At 35.8% G+C, this 13076-nt stretch overlaps 2 protein-coding genes across 2 annotated transcripts; one reads left to right on the forward strand and one right to left on the reverse strand.

Annotated features, from left to right (window-relative positions):
• The first annotated feature begins 1681 nt into the window (after positions 1 to 1681).
• Positions 1682 to 3403, forward strand: thap4 (THAP domain containing 4). Its single transcript, XM_082173338.1, has 5 exons — positions 1682 to 1834; positions 2081 to 2234; positions 2317 to 2426; positions 2523 to 2626; positions 2787 to 3403. The coding sequence occupies exons 1-5, from the start codon at positions 1810 to 1812 to the stop codon at positions 2901 to 2903; spliced, it is 510 nt and encodes a 169-aa protein (XP_082029464.1). The 5' UTR covers positions 1682 to 1809; the 3' UTR covers positions 2904 to 3403.
• A 168-nt stretch (positions 3404 to 3571) lies between these two features.
• bokb (BCL2 family apoptosis regulator BOK b) lies at positions 3572 to 9776 on the reverse strand. The gene is made up of 4 exons (XM_082173337.1): positions 8262 to 9776; positions 7706 to 7834; positions 5969 to 6132; positions 3572 to 4966 (listed from the first exon to the last, which is right to left on the reverse strand). The coding sequence occupies exons 1-4, from the start codon at positions 8494 to 8496 to the stop codon at positions 4847 to 4849; spliced, it is 648 nt and encodes a 215-aa protein (XP_082029463.1). The 5' UTR covers positions 8497 to 9776; the 3' UTR covers positions 3572 to 4846.
• Positions 9777 to 13076: the final 3300 nt, after the last annotated feature.

Genomic DNA, 13076 nt, shown 5'->3' on the forward strand with positions numbered 1-13076 from the left:
ACTGTAGTATAAAAGGTAAGTATGCGTTTTCACTGTCTGCGCTGCATCATAGCAAGAGACGCTAGTCACGTCCCCCTCTGAAATACTACCAAAAGAAATCAAATAATAAATAAATAAAAATAATCCAATTAAACACAAAATTAAATAAAACTACAAATGATGATGACTATAGTGACGTTTAAAGCCCGACACGCGCGCCTGACCTAATATACCTGGAGGCACACACACACATACGTGGTATGTTCAAGTCATTTCTAAAAGATCGTAAATACGAGTGGGAAGCTAGGGATTTTTTTAAGCCTCGATGTTTACGAGTTGGGCACGTGTCAGTGAAAAAAATGTGGTGGAATAGAGTGGTGCAGAACCATAGAGATGAACGCAACTTTTATGTATTTTGAAGCCTAAATGCAGTAGCCAGGAGTAAAATACTAAATGCTATAACGAACTACCGTACGGTCTTACGACTTCAGTGTTACCACCACTAAGCTTCACACAACTCTTTTAGTTAGGATATATATAGGCCTATATATATATAAAACATTTTCCCATAAAGTTTCAGTTTTAATAGTTTATAAGAGCACAATTATACTGAGCATACCTATACGTTTAATCTCCTCGACTACCTCTGTAGTCCCACCGTATTATGAAATTTACATTGCTTGAAAATATTGATTAGAATATTTATATAAAACAGATATGTTTCTAATTCTGCGTATCTGAATTGTTGTGTAGCTGGCAGACATTGATTCGATCAAATACCAACAGATAAAAAGTCAAAACCTGACAACCTCTGCTAGAAACATGAGGACGTGTCGTGATTCCATCAGAGATCTCTACATGCAGCCTGCCAAGGTGGAAACCCAACTCAGATGCTCCCTCCAGTGAACCAGATTATGTCAATTTACCCTTATTAGCTGATAATTCTGATTATGTTCAAGATGGATACATTTCTAACATAACTCTGAATCCACACACAATGGCTTGCCACTTGGTGACAATGTAGGTCAGGATGATGCACCACTGTAGAGGTTGATGTGCAACCATCAAAACCCATGCTAATGCAAGAAAAAGATTTTTGAATAGCTGTCCACTGTAGTGACATATACATGAAAGGGTTAATGGTTTTAAATCGTGTATCTGTTATATTGGATTCTCACAGTTATTTTATATGTTTTAAAATTACTGTATTTCTTTGTGCTACAGATATGTTTCTTCTATAAACAACACATAAACAGCTTTGCTTTCTTTTCTTTTCTTTAAATCTTTTCTTTTCTTTTTTCCACGAAGAAGCCTTTTAGGGCTGTCACCACCCCGTGTTTGAAAAGTAAAAAGAAAAGTAATAGTAAATTACAATTATTTTAAAATTAAGTACAAATTAAAGTAAATAAAATGGTTTTTTTTACGTTATGTATATTTTTACATTTTAGCTTGACAGCTCTATTTATTGGTTTTTCGTTTTTTCATTCATTCATTAATTCATTATTTTTTACAATTTCAGCTATTTGCAGACGAGCCTGTATCAAATTGTATTACCAATATAATATGTAAATATACATACATTTTTATTGTGCTGTATATGAAATGCGTAGTGGAGGAAATGTTTTCTCCAGTCTTCGTTCTTCAGCTTGATTCCGCGTCATCATCAGAACGCCTATAACTACATCTCCCAGAGTTCTTAGTGTCTAATCAGGAAGTAGATACGCACTGTGATGGCAAACAGATATAGTAGTTCAGCAGCCGCAGCGAGTAATACATTTAGTGTCAATTATACAGCTCAAATTTAAAGTTATTTGAAATTATTCAAGCGGAATGTCATGCCCATTCAATCACTCTGGTAGGACAACATGACGATTACATTTAAATTAATAACGTTAGACACCTGATTTTTGTCTTATTTCTAATGGCTTATTATTTCCGAGCTGTCGTCTGTAGATCAAACGTCAAATTTGTTATAATTAAAATGAATCAAGCATTAGATAAACTGCAGGTGCATCAGAATGTGACCGTGTCCGTGAACATAATTTACATCACGGATTAGCGCTCATCGATCTGATTTAACCCGCAGCCTGTGTTTCCGCAGCGGAGCTGAACCCCGCAGTGCTGCCGCTGGACTGGCTCCTGGGAACCTGGCAGTCCGATGAGCCAGGAGAGGGCTCCTTCCCCTCCATCGCTCCTTTTCGTTACACAGAGACTCTTCATTTCTCACATGTAGGACAGCCCGTGGTCAATTTCATGTAAGTAACCAAATAAACCAGAGGTATTGCAACTCAGAATGCAGTGTGCAGACAGTCAGCAAGTTGTGAACTTTTTCCTCAGGTTTAATGCATTCCATGCTGAGAGCAAAAGGCCTCTTCACAGGGAGTGTGGATTCATCAGGCTTCAGCCGGGCACCAACAGGGTGGCTTTCATCATTGCCCAGAACTCAGGTGTTTGATTCACAAAAACGTTTAGGTTAATCTAAATTATGGCATATCTTTTCTTTTCTTTTCTTTTTAATTTGTATCTGTTTATACCTCTTTCAGGTCTTGTGGAAATTGAGGAGGGGGATCTCACTGGACAGCAGCTGACTCTACACAGTGCTGCCCTGGCTAGAACATCTTTTGCCAAGCAGCCTCATGTTCAACAGGTCTCATAAATCAAACTGATTGACTTGTGCCTTGTTAGATCAATGAAACAATCAACTCTAATGTAGCAATATTTTTATACAGAAAATGTGGCATGAATTGTGCTGAACTAGTGTACTTATTAAAACAAATGTTTGACTAAGAATTTTGATTTTTGATCAGATCTCCAGGCACATCCAGTTGAAGCCGGATGGAAGGCTGGAACAGACCGTCTCTATGGCACTGGAAGGACAGCCTCTGACGCAGCATTTGCACATCACTTACCGCAGGACTGATTAACTATCTGTCACATGGGAGGAAGATGTATTTCTGAAAAGCACTTGGAAGTAATGTACTTATCTGACCTAAAATATTGATTGTTTATATATAGCAACCTGCAGTTGATGGCAATATATTTGTGACTAAGAATGTTATCTAAAGTTATAGATGTGATCTGACCTGTCTTACCAACAAAACAAAAAAAGCTTTGCAAATATTGTTACAATAAATAAAGGGGTATAATGTAAAGCAACCACAGTAAAAGTATAAACATTTCTTTACAAATTTAAATTGTTTAGAGGTAGCTCATGGCAAAGTCTGTCTCTGAAGAAAATGCTGTTCGTTTTCACATCTATTTCCGTAAGATTAAGTTCACAAATTGAATAATAATCAATCAAAATGTCACATCACATACATTTTCTCTCCAGTAAAACTTAACACTAAATGTCTTCTTTGATATGTTTAATGATAATTCAGGGGGATGCATTCACTTATAGACTCAATAAAGCTGTTTACCTTTTGATGAATTGTCATGGCATTTCTACTAATCATGAACAAATGGAGAATAATTCAAAGAAATCAGTTAATAGAGATTGCACTCAAGATGATAAGGTCAATAAAAACATCCATTCTATAATATCGTTCAAATGTTTGGGGTTGTACATTTTTGAAAGAAAGTAATACTATCATTCAGCAGGGATGCATTTATTTAATCAAAAGTGACAGTTAAGACATTTATAACATTACAAAATATGTCTAATTTAAATAAATGCTGTTCCGGTAAACTTTATTTTCAAAGAATCCTGAAAAAAAAAAGTAATCTGATTACATAATGCACGTTACTTGTAGCGCATTACTTTACTCTTTAGATCAAAAAGTAATCTGATTGCGTTATGGATGTTACTTGTAATGCGTTACCCCCAACACTGCTCATTTCAGATGAGATTGAAAAATCACAGTTTCCACAAAAATATTAAGGTGCACAACTGTTTTCATCATTGATAATAATGCTTCTTGAGCAGTAAATCAGCATATTAGAATGATTTCTGAAGGATCATGTGACACTGAAGATTGGAGTAATGATGCTGAAAATACAGCTTTGCCATCACAGGAATAAATTACATTTTAAATTTTAATAAAATAGAAAAGAGTTATTTTATATTTGAATAGTAATATAACTGTTTTACTGTATGTTTGATCAAATAAATGCAGCCTTTTGTGAGCATAAGAGAATTCTTTCAAAAACAAATCAACCAATCCGATTTCACCGATTTCACCAATCAAGGGAAATTAAAATTGTATTTTGTGACTTTATTAGTTCCTGGGCCCAAAATAATTTCCAGGTTTTCCATGACTGCTGGAATCAACTCTGTGTAAAAACTTTGAATTTCTCCCTCAGTGCCCACATTAAAATCTTTATTTAAAGATGTATACAGCTGGTGACAACAGTGTTACACACACCACACAAACTGTATGAACCGAAAGTGCAAAGTGTCACTCCAAACATCATCTTAAGGAGTTTTGTAAAAAAAAAAAAACATCTGAACATTGTCAAACATTTAAAAAGTTTCACTCATGCCACAGTTATTGAGTATAAAATCTCAGTAGAATGAACCCATGCAATGCATCTTCAGCACGAAAGGAGCTCCTTTACCTGTACACCTTATTTCAGGGTCATTTTAAACTAAGACAGATATTATGTAGCTCCACCAATGAAAATAGCAGTAGCATCCCCTCTACACAATATCAGCTCATAGTATTTATTTCACTCTATGTTTAATATTTTAAGGAAAAGTATTTTAAAGAAATGATAAAAAGTAAAAGATGATTAAGGTGCAGTTAAACCTGGATGACGTGCTATAACCTTTGTGAGGGGCCGTTTGCTCCCCAGGGCTTCACAAACAGTGCAATGGTCCATTCAAATAGTTCAGTTCTCGGTCAACAGGATGACTTCCTGCACAAGGCTACTTCGTCAGGTAGATGTACATGGTCTTTATGAATTCCCTCCATGTTGACACAGCTGTTGATAACCAGTGGGCATGAGCTCTAGAGTCTATGTTCACCACACATTTTGAAATGTCCCCCTGGAATGAAAGATGAAAAGAAAGCATTGTCATTTGACACGCTATCACATACCATACCATTCAAGTTTAGGGTCAGTAAGATTGTTTTAATGTTTTTTAAAGAAAAAAAATACAGTAAAACAATAACATTATTAAAATATAAAATATCTTTTCTATTTTATTACATTTTAAAATGTAATTTATTCCTGTGATGGTAAAGCTGAATTTTCAGCATTATTACTCCAGTATTCAGTGTCACATGATCCTTCAGAAATCATTCTAAAATGCTGATTTGCTGCTCAAGAAACATTTCTTATTATTATCAATGTTGAAAACAGTTGTGCCGTTTAATATTTTTGTGGAAACCATGATACATTTATTTCAGGAATCTTTGATGAATAGAACAGCATTTATTTAAAACAGAAATCTTTTGTAACATTATTCTTGCTGAATAAATTTCTTACTTTTTTTATTAGGGTTACTGACCCCTAACTTTTGAACAGTAGTGTGTAGTATGCTATGCTCAATGCAAGTATGAAATTGCAGTAGCACAAAGAAAATAATTAGATGCGCTTTTAAAGGGATACTCCACCGAAAAATGAAAATTCTGTCATCATATACTCACCCTCATGTTGTTTCAAAACTGTATGAATTTCTTTCTTCTGCTGAACAGAAAGGAAGATATTTAGAAGAATGTCAGTAACCAGACAGTTTTAGATACCATTGACTTCCATAGTAGGAAAAAAATATACTATGGAAGTCAATGGTATCTAAAACTGTCTGGTTACTGACATTCTTCTAAATATCTTCCTTTCTGGTCAGCAGAAGAAAGAAATTCATACAGGTTTGAAACAACATGAGAGCGAGTATATGATGACAGAATTTTCATTTTTCGGTGGAGTATCCCTTTAACAGAAAGGCTACAGTTGGGTAGCAATACTTCATTTCCTCATATGGCCTCTAGAGGTCAGGATCAATCTTGGTTTATGCAGAAGGCAGTACAGAGAATGAACACTTACTTACCCATCCTCCCCTCTTTTTGAGCCATGGGACCAGGCTCCTACGTGCAAATTCTCCCAGACTGTCCACAATGGTGTGCACCATGACTGGATGGCCCTGTCGCACACAGTCCACCGCCAGCCCAGCAGCTACAGCGTAGATGGCCACCACTTTGCCCCATGTGATCCCTTGAAAGTAAAAGCAATTCTGTGAGAAGATGAACCAGAGGGCTACTGAGCTATGAGCACCTCAAACTCTCTCTTGCTTTCACATTAAGCGTTTTAGAAATGAAATTCCTAAATAATATTAAAAACAGTTTATAATGAGAATTCAGTAAAGAATCAGCAAATCCTAGATTTGCTCATATCTAATGTAAATCAAATGTCAATGTATCGCAAAAGAAATCAAACCATTTTTTCTCTCCACAAAATATTAATATTTCTTTATGCTCTTTCAATCAAGAGTGTCTTCAGAGGACATTTAAATGAATAAATAGTTAAACTATACCTTAAAGCATGTTGTAGTTATTTTAGAAATGGCAACCTCCAATTACTGTCTACAACTAACAACACAGACTTTCCACCATGAAACACATTTTAAGTATAAAACAGGGCCAGATCTAAGATAGCATCTAACAGTTTAGATTCGTTTCCTTGAAAATCTATTCGACTACATAGAGGCGCAGCTCTGCTGTGCTGATGATGTAACAGGAAGGCTAAAACCATTAAGTCTCAGCATTAACACATTGTCGTGCTTCACTAATGATGAGCCAAGAGTCAGGGACTATGCCAATTGTTTACGTTCCTTCATCTTCAGCATTCATTTAAGATACTCACAGATCTATACCATACTATAGAAGATAGGTTGTGAGAAGATTGTCAGGCAGTGTAGAATGATGTTGCCATGGTTTTGGGCTCAATCACAACCACCATGCACGTCAAGAAGAAGCAGAACCAAGATAAAATATGTGACCAAATATGTACAGAGAGAAGAATGTGGGTATGTCCTTTTTAGGGTTTTTTCCATGTTCCGAAAAAAGACCACTGAAGAACTTGTCATGAAACCACAAGAGATGCTGATGATCAAAGTGGCCCTCTCAAAACACACTACTGAAATAATAGGTTAAAGTCAATCGCTCTTCCAGTAAAGACAATTTTACTGTAATTTAATAAAAACAAACATAATGAAATTATTGCCTGAACTGTTTTTTTTTTTTTAAAGCTCAAACTCTGCTCAGGCTAACATCGCTTCATTTACATTTGGAACGAATCCAACAATCTCCAAATTCCCACCATTTATAGTAAAGATGCCCTCATGGGCAGTGCTGGAGGTTTTTTTTGGTCCCAAAACAGCCTCAATTATGTACAGAATATAATAATAGTAATAGTATCAATAATAATAACAAAAATATAATACTAAAATAAATAAAAATAATAAAATACTTTAAAGTCACCATGAAATCAAAAGAGTTTTTATGGAACATTGCAGTATTTATTATAAATGATTTAGCCTACTCATGACATACTTTTTTTTTAATTCACATGCCCTCGTAAACTTTAATCAAAATAACTTCCCCTTCAACTTGAAAAGACTTCTCTTCTCTGATGACATGTTTCTCGGCACCATTCTGGATGGACAATATTTCATATTTTCATTTCATTTATATGAAAAAACAAAAATACTTTAATGCAGGGCCAGCAAGGTCATGCCCACAAACACTGCCTATGAAACACCTGTTATATTGTCTTCAAGCTCACTTACCCATGGCTAGGATCTCTGTTGCTACAGAGAGAAACGCATCTGAAACCACAGCCTCGACTGCTACACTGATGTTCAGCTGCTTTGCGATATTACGATACACATATGGGCGCATACACTCCAGTTCATCACCTGTAAAACAAAGCAAAACCTGTAAAATGTCTTAAATATACACAATGAGAGGGACAGGTGTTGTCATAATTTACTGATCATATCATTTTTTACAGTGCAGCCTTGATAAACTCTTGTTATAAATCACAATATAGAATTACAACATTAAAGACAAATTAATCCAGACCCCAAATAAAATAGAGATAAACAATAAAGAAAATATGAAGAAAGAAAGAAAGAAAGAAAGAAAGAAAGAAAGAAAGAAAGAAAGAAAGAAAGAAAGAAAGAAAGAAAGAAAGAAAGAAAGAAAGAAAGAAAGAAAGAAAGAAAGAAAGAAAGAAAGAAAGAAAGAAAGAAAGAAAGACTTTTGTTATGTCAGATGATAAATACTGAAATAGCATTACACCTGTTACGAGCATCAATTCACACTCACTCCTGTTTCTCTTACCCAGTTTTAGAAGCACCACAGATACATCTATAAGAGCACCGTGTGGCTCGGGCAGATCTGGCTCAACTTTTGACCAGCTGAATCCTTCCCTTATGATTCTGGAGTGAATGAAGTCTCTACAAAGTTCCTTGGACTGAGAGACGAGCTCTTTTTCCGTGTGAGTCCGATCAAACACCTTCATCTCAGCGGCGAACACGGTCACGGTGGATCGCTCGAACACTCTCATGTCCCGCATGTTTGTTAGGCACGAGCTGTGTTCACTGGACAGGTAGCCTACATAAACACCCCACAGACTCCACTAACAATACAAAGCCCATTTTTACGACGAAAGTTTAGACAAATTAAATATGAAACAGGTTCGCCGAAACGTCAAGAACCAATCAGGAAAAACAAATGAACAGCCCAAACTAAATTCCCTCGCTAACAAATTGATCAATCGACCAACTAACGCTCCGCTTACCGATTTTATCCTTTCTCATCTTCAGTGTCTCTTCCATGTTTCGCACGACAACCTACAATGTTGAAATGCACTTTCAGTTATATTTCCATCGTTCTGTCCGAGGTTGCTGTTCGCTTGTGCCCTGGATCGGACACTTGGAAGCGATTTTTCTCTCTACCTGGAACGCTTAGGTAACCACTAATGAACGGCTTAGTCCAAATATAAATGGGATCCTGGCACGGCTCAAAATGCTTTTAGTCCATGGAACTACTATATCAAATAATATCAACTCCTTCAAATCCAAGGGTTTCTTATCAAATTAATACAAAAAGAGCATGCAACATTAATTTTAATTTCGTAAAAATCACACTCATATTAAAAGAGGAGACTTTTATCAAACAGACCCAGGCGTGAAGGCTTCCCATATAACTCTTATTTCATATAATGATTCTTCCCTAAGGATCAGTGGAAAGTTCATTCATGCTTTGCTCTAGTGGTGACCATGTAGGCTAAGTTATTATCTGTCTATGTTTAGCGAGCTAATCCTCTCACTACAAACCAACACAACAGTTTAAAGTCCTATGACTCGTGAATAGACCTCAGTGTGGATGTGCATATCTTTATCTGATAGTCATATTTCACATAATGGTGACAGTGGTAATCCCAGAAGACAGTTTAAAATGTATGAGTTCAATTGCAAGTCAAGTTTACAGAGATGCCACTTTCATTTCATTAATTTCATCATGTTTTATTCATAATTGGCTCATTCACTGCATGCCATACTATAACTAAAATAATGTAATCTGACTGATAAAAGTAGGCTACTTGTTGTGTGGATTCAGTTTATGTTCAAACAGCAACATTATACGCTAACTAGTTAAAAAAGTGAAATCACAATCAACCACCCCTTTAAGCCTTATCTATTTAGATTTAAGTGGTAGGGATATAGCTAGTTAAAGTCACATGAAATCAAAATTGACAATACTTATTTTCAGAGGTGGACAAAGTACACAACTTCCTTACTTGACTGAAAGTAGCCTACAGATACTACTGGTCAAATATTACTCTGTTACAAGTAAAAGTTGTAAATACCTATTTTTACTTAAGTGAACAGAATTTTTTTTTTTTTTTTAAGTAAATGTCAATGCTTGTTTTATTATTGTTGCATTGTTGTATGTAAAACTTACAGTTACCTTATGCCTCTGAAGCAACCTAGTGAATACACCTACCAGTTAGTAGTATCTGTGGAATTAAGAGCTTTTAGAATGTTAAAACCTATAGAAATTAAACAACTGAATTGACAAAAAAAGACAGCCACAATCATCTTTTCTTTTCTTTTTTTTTTTACACTCCTACCACCCCAACAAAATAAGTACACATCTATGTGTATCCATTCATGCACATTTGAAACAAGTGGTCTAAAAATCAAACCTGGTTTAAAACCCAGCTACACGACAATAGCTGTATAACTGCAATAACAGCAATACTGCTTAAACAAACAGCAAAACAGAAAGACTTATTTGCCATGGATGCACGCATTGCGCCAAGGATCTGTCTTCGTCCATTTTGCCACCAGTTGATTTGTGTTCAAAGAAAATGATGGAAAATCGCTGAACTTCACGACACGTGACCCTCCCTACAAGAGTGAATACTGATAGGCTGTCTGTCACCTGCAAAAATTCAATCACGTGTTAGAGATGAAAAAAATCATCCCCTGACTGACATTACTACTTTCTACTCAAGGACCTTGACAGAAATGTTGTGGAGTAAAAATTATATTTGTCTTTCAAATGTAGTGAAGTTAAAAGTTTCCAGAAAAAATTATACTCAAGTAAAGTACAGTTACTTAAAGTGGTGATATAATGGCCTTTTCACAAGATATACAGTATTCAAGTAAATGTACTTTGTTACTGTCCACCTCTGCTTATTTTTTATTTTTTATTGCAGTATTCTAAATGATTAATCCCTGCACATCATCATTGTTTTAAAATTCATGTTTATTGGCTCGAGGGCAGTACAAAGTGTCACTCCTATGAGATCACAGCAATAGCAAACCACAACCATCCAACAATCCAATCAATTCCCGATGGACAAAATCAAGTCCCGCCCTACATTTTTTCAAGTTTACAGAGATGTCACTTTCATTCAATGCATCCATCATGTTTTATTCATTTGGCTCATTCACTGCATGCCATACTACAACTAAAATAATGTAATCTGACTGATCAAAAAAGTACTTGTTGTGTGGATTCAGTGGGTAGCAAAACTGCTTGTTTTGACAGATATACATTTGATATTAAATTAATGCAAACTATAATTCATAGACTATTTGGTTTATCCTGCTCATGCACCAAGTACTGTGCATAGCCTATTTGTACTGTATTTGTCGAACATACATTTTTTATGCAATCGCATTATACTGTTAAAGGAGTCCTATAATGCCCTTTTCACAAGATGTAAAATAAGTCTCTGAAGTCCCCAGAGTGTGTATGTGAAGTTTTAGCTCAAAATACCCCACAACTATTTTTTAATAGCATGTTCAAATTGTCACTTTTTGAGGGTGAGCAGAAACCATAGCAAAAACGCACCGTTTTTGTGTGTCCCTTTAAATGCAAATGAACTGCTTCTCCTGGCACAGATTGCTTGCGTTAACAGCTCTGATTACCTCATACAGACACGCACTAAAAATTTCAAGAACTTTTAGTCTTTTATGTTCAAACCGGAGTCGGACAAAGATGGAAAGACTCAAGAAGAAGTGACAACATGTAGAATGCAACAGGACATTTCTGAATGGTTAGTTGATGAATTTATGTAGCTGATGTGGAGTTAACTATCTTCTAGTCATTGATTAGCATATTCCGTCATGATAATCTATAAATTGTATTCCCGGGGGCGGGGTTTATGTAAATTTTAGGGTTAGTGATGTCACTAACCCGTAAATAAGTTCATTATAGTCCCTACCAACCATTTGTTGTAGTCCTTAAAAAGGATTTCTGTAAAATAAAAGCTCCCTTTGCTTTGAATTTTGAGCGTTGTAAATTTGCAGATGTTGAATATTCCCGATGGATAAAATCAAGTCTACATTTTTTCTTGTTTGAAAAGCCGTTCCCCTCAGATTTATATCACAACAGGGAAGAAAAGACTATCACAACTTCCATTTCATGCTGACTTTAAAGTCATCATGACATCAAAATGGACAATTCTTGTTTTTTTATGGAATATTGCATTCATTTATAATAAATTCATACATGAACATCATTCTTTTAAAAAAATGAATCTGCCCTCGTAATCTTTAATCAAATTAACTTCCCCTCCCTCTTGCAGCGACATCTCTTCTCAGATGATGTGTTTACTCGCGCGAGGGTGGGACAACCGGTCACTCACGTCGACCAATAGCAAACCACAACCAATCAATTCTAAATGGACCAAATCAAGTCCTGCTTGAAAAAAAAATATTTTTTTTCTTGTTTGAGAAGCCATTTCACTCAGATATACGTCACAAGGAAGGAAAGAATAATTGCAACTTCTGTTTCATGCTGACTTTTACGCTGGGATCCTTCTGAAGGATGCAGAGCAGCGAGGGCCGCCATGCAGCCACAAGGTTTGACCATTTTTCCCTTATTTTACTCTTATCATTAGTTCTTCTCTTGTTTAGAAATTATAGCATCAATCCTGCTTTCTCCTTACACCGTGATTACTATCTGCAAAATTAGGCATCACAAAATTTCATTCTAAATCATTTTTGCAGCTTGTTGTACATAAATGCTTAATTGTTTGTTGTCTTGCTGAGAGGAAGTTTTGAGTTCTGAAATTCACATGATGTTTTCATGTTTGTTACCCTATTATGCTATTTTAAAGTTTGCTAATATTGTTTTGGAGTCTCCTACAAAAGGTTTACATGCATCAAAGGTCAAAAAACTGTTTGCTTTTTTCTCATAATATACATTTGCACATCACCACATTTTCAATGATTCTCAAACGACTCGTCAGATGACATCTCTCTAAATCCCTCCTTTTCGTGAGCTACTCTGCTCTGATTGGCCAGGCGGCTCAGTCTGTTTTGATTGGTTTACCACGTACAGCGCACGTGTCGAAAACAAAAACGCCCTTTTGCCAAAACAATGTCAGCTGTCCTGAGGCTTCCTACAACCGTAAACTAAACACAGTAACGAACAATGATGTTGATTTTACCATATAAATCCTAGCGCGAGTCCGATGATAATGAAAGACTGAAAGAACTAGTTATTCAACCCAACCCGAACCTCCATCGCAAGGACGACTCGAGCAGGACGTTTCTCAGTGATACACTTCTAATTTTGAGGTGCATTATGAGATGTTGCAACTGTAATTCCTCACCATCAGCATTAACAATGCAT

Source organism: Leuciscus leuciscus, assembly GCF_965113295.1.
Source record: "Leuciscus leuciscus genome assembly, chromosome: 6".
NCBI classification, from domain to species: domain Eukaryota; kingdom Metazoa; phylum Chordata; class Actinopteri; order Cypriniformes; family Leuciscidae; genus Leuciscus; species Leuciscus leuciscus.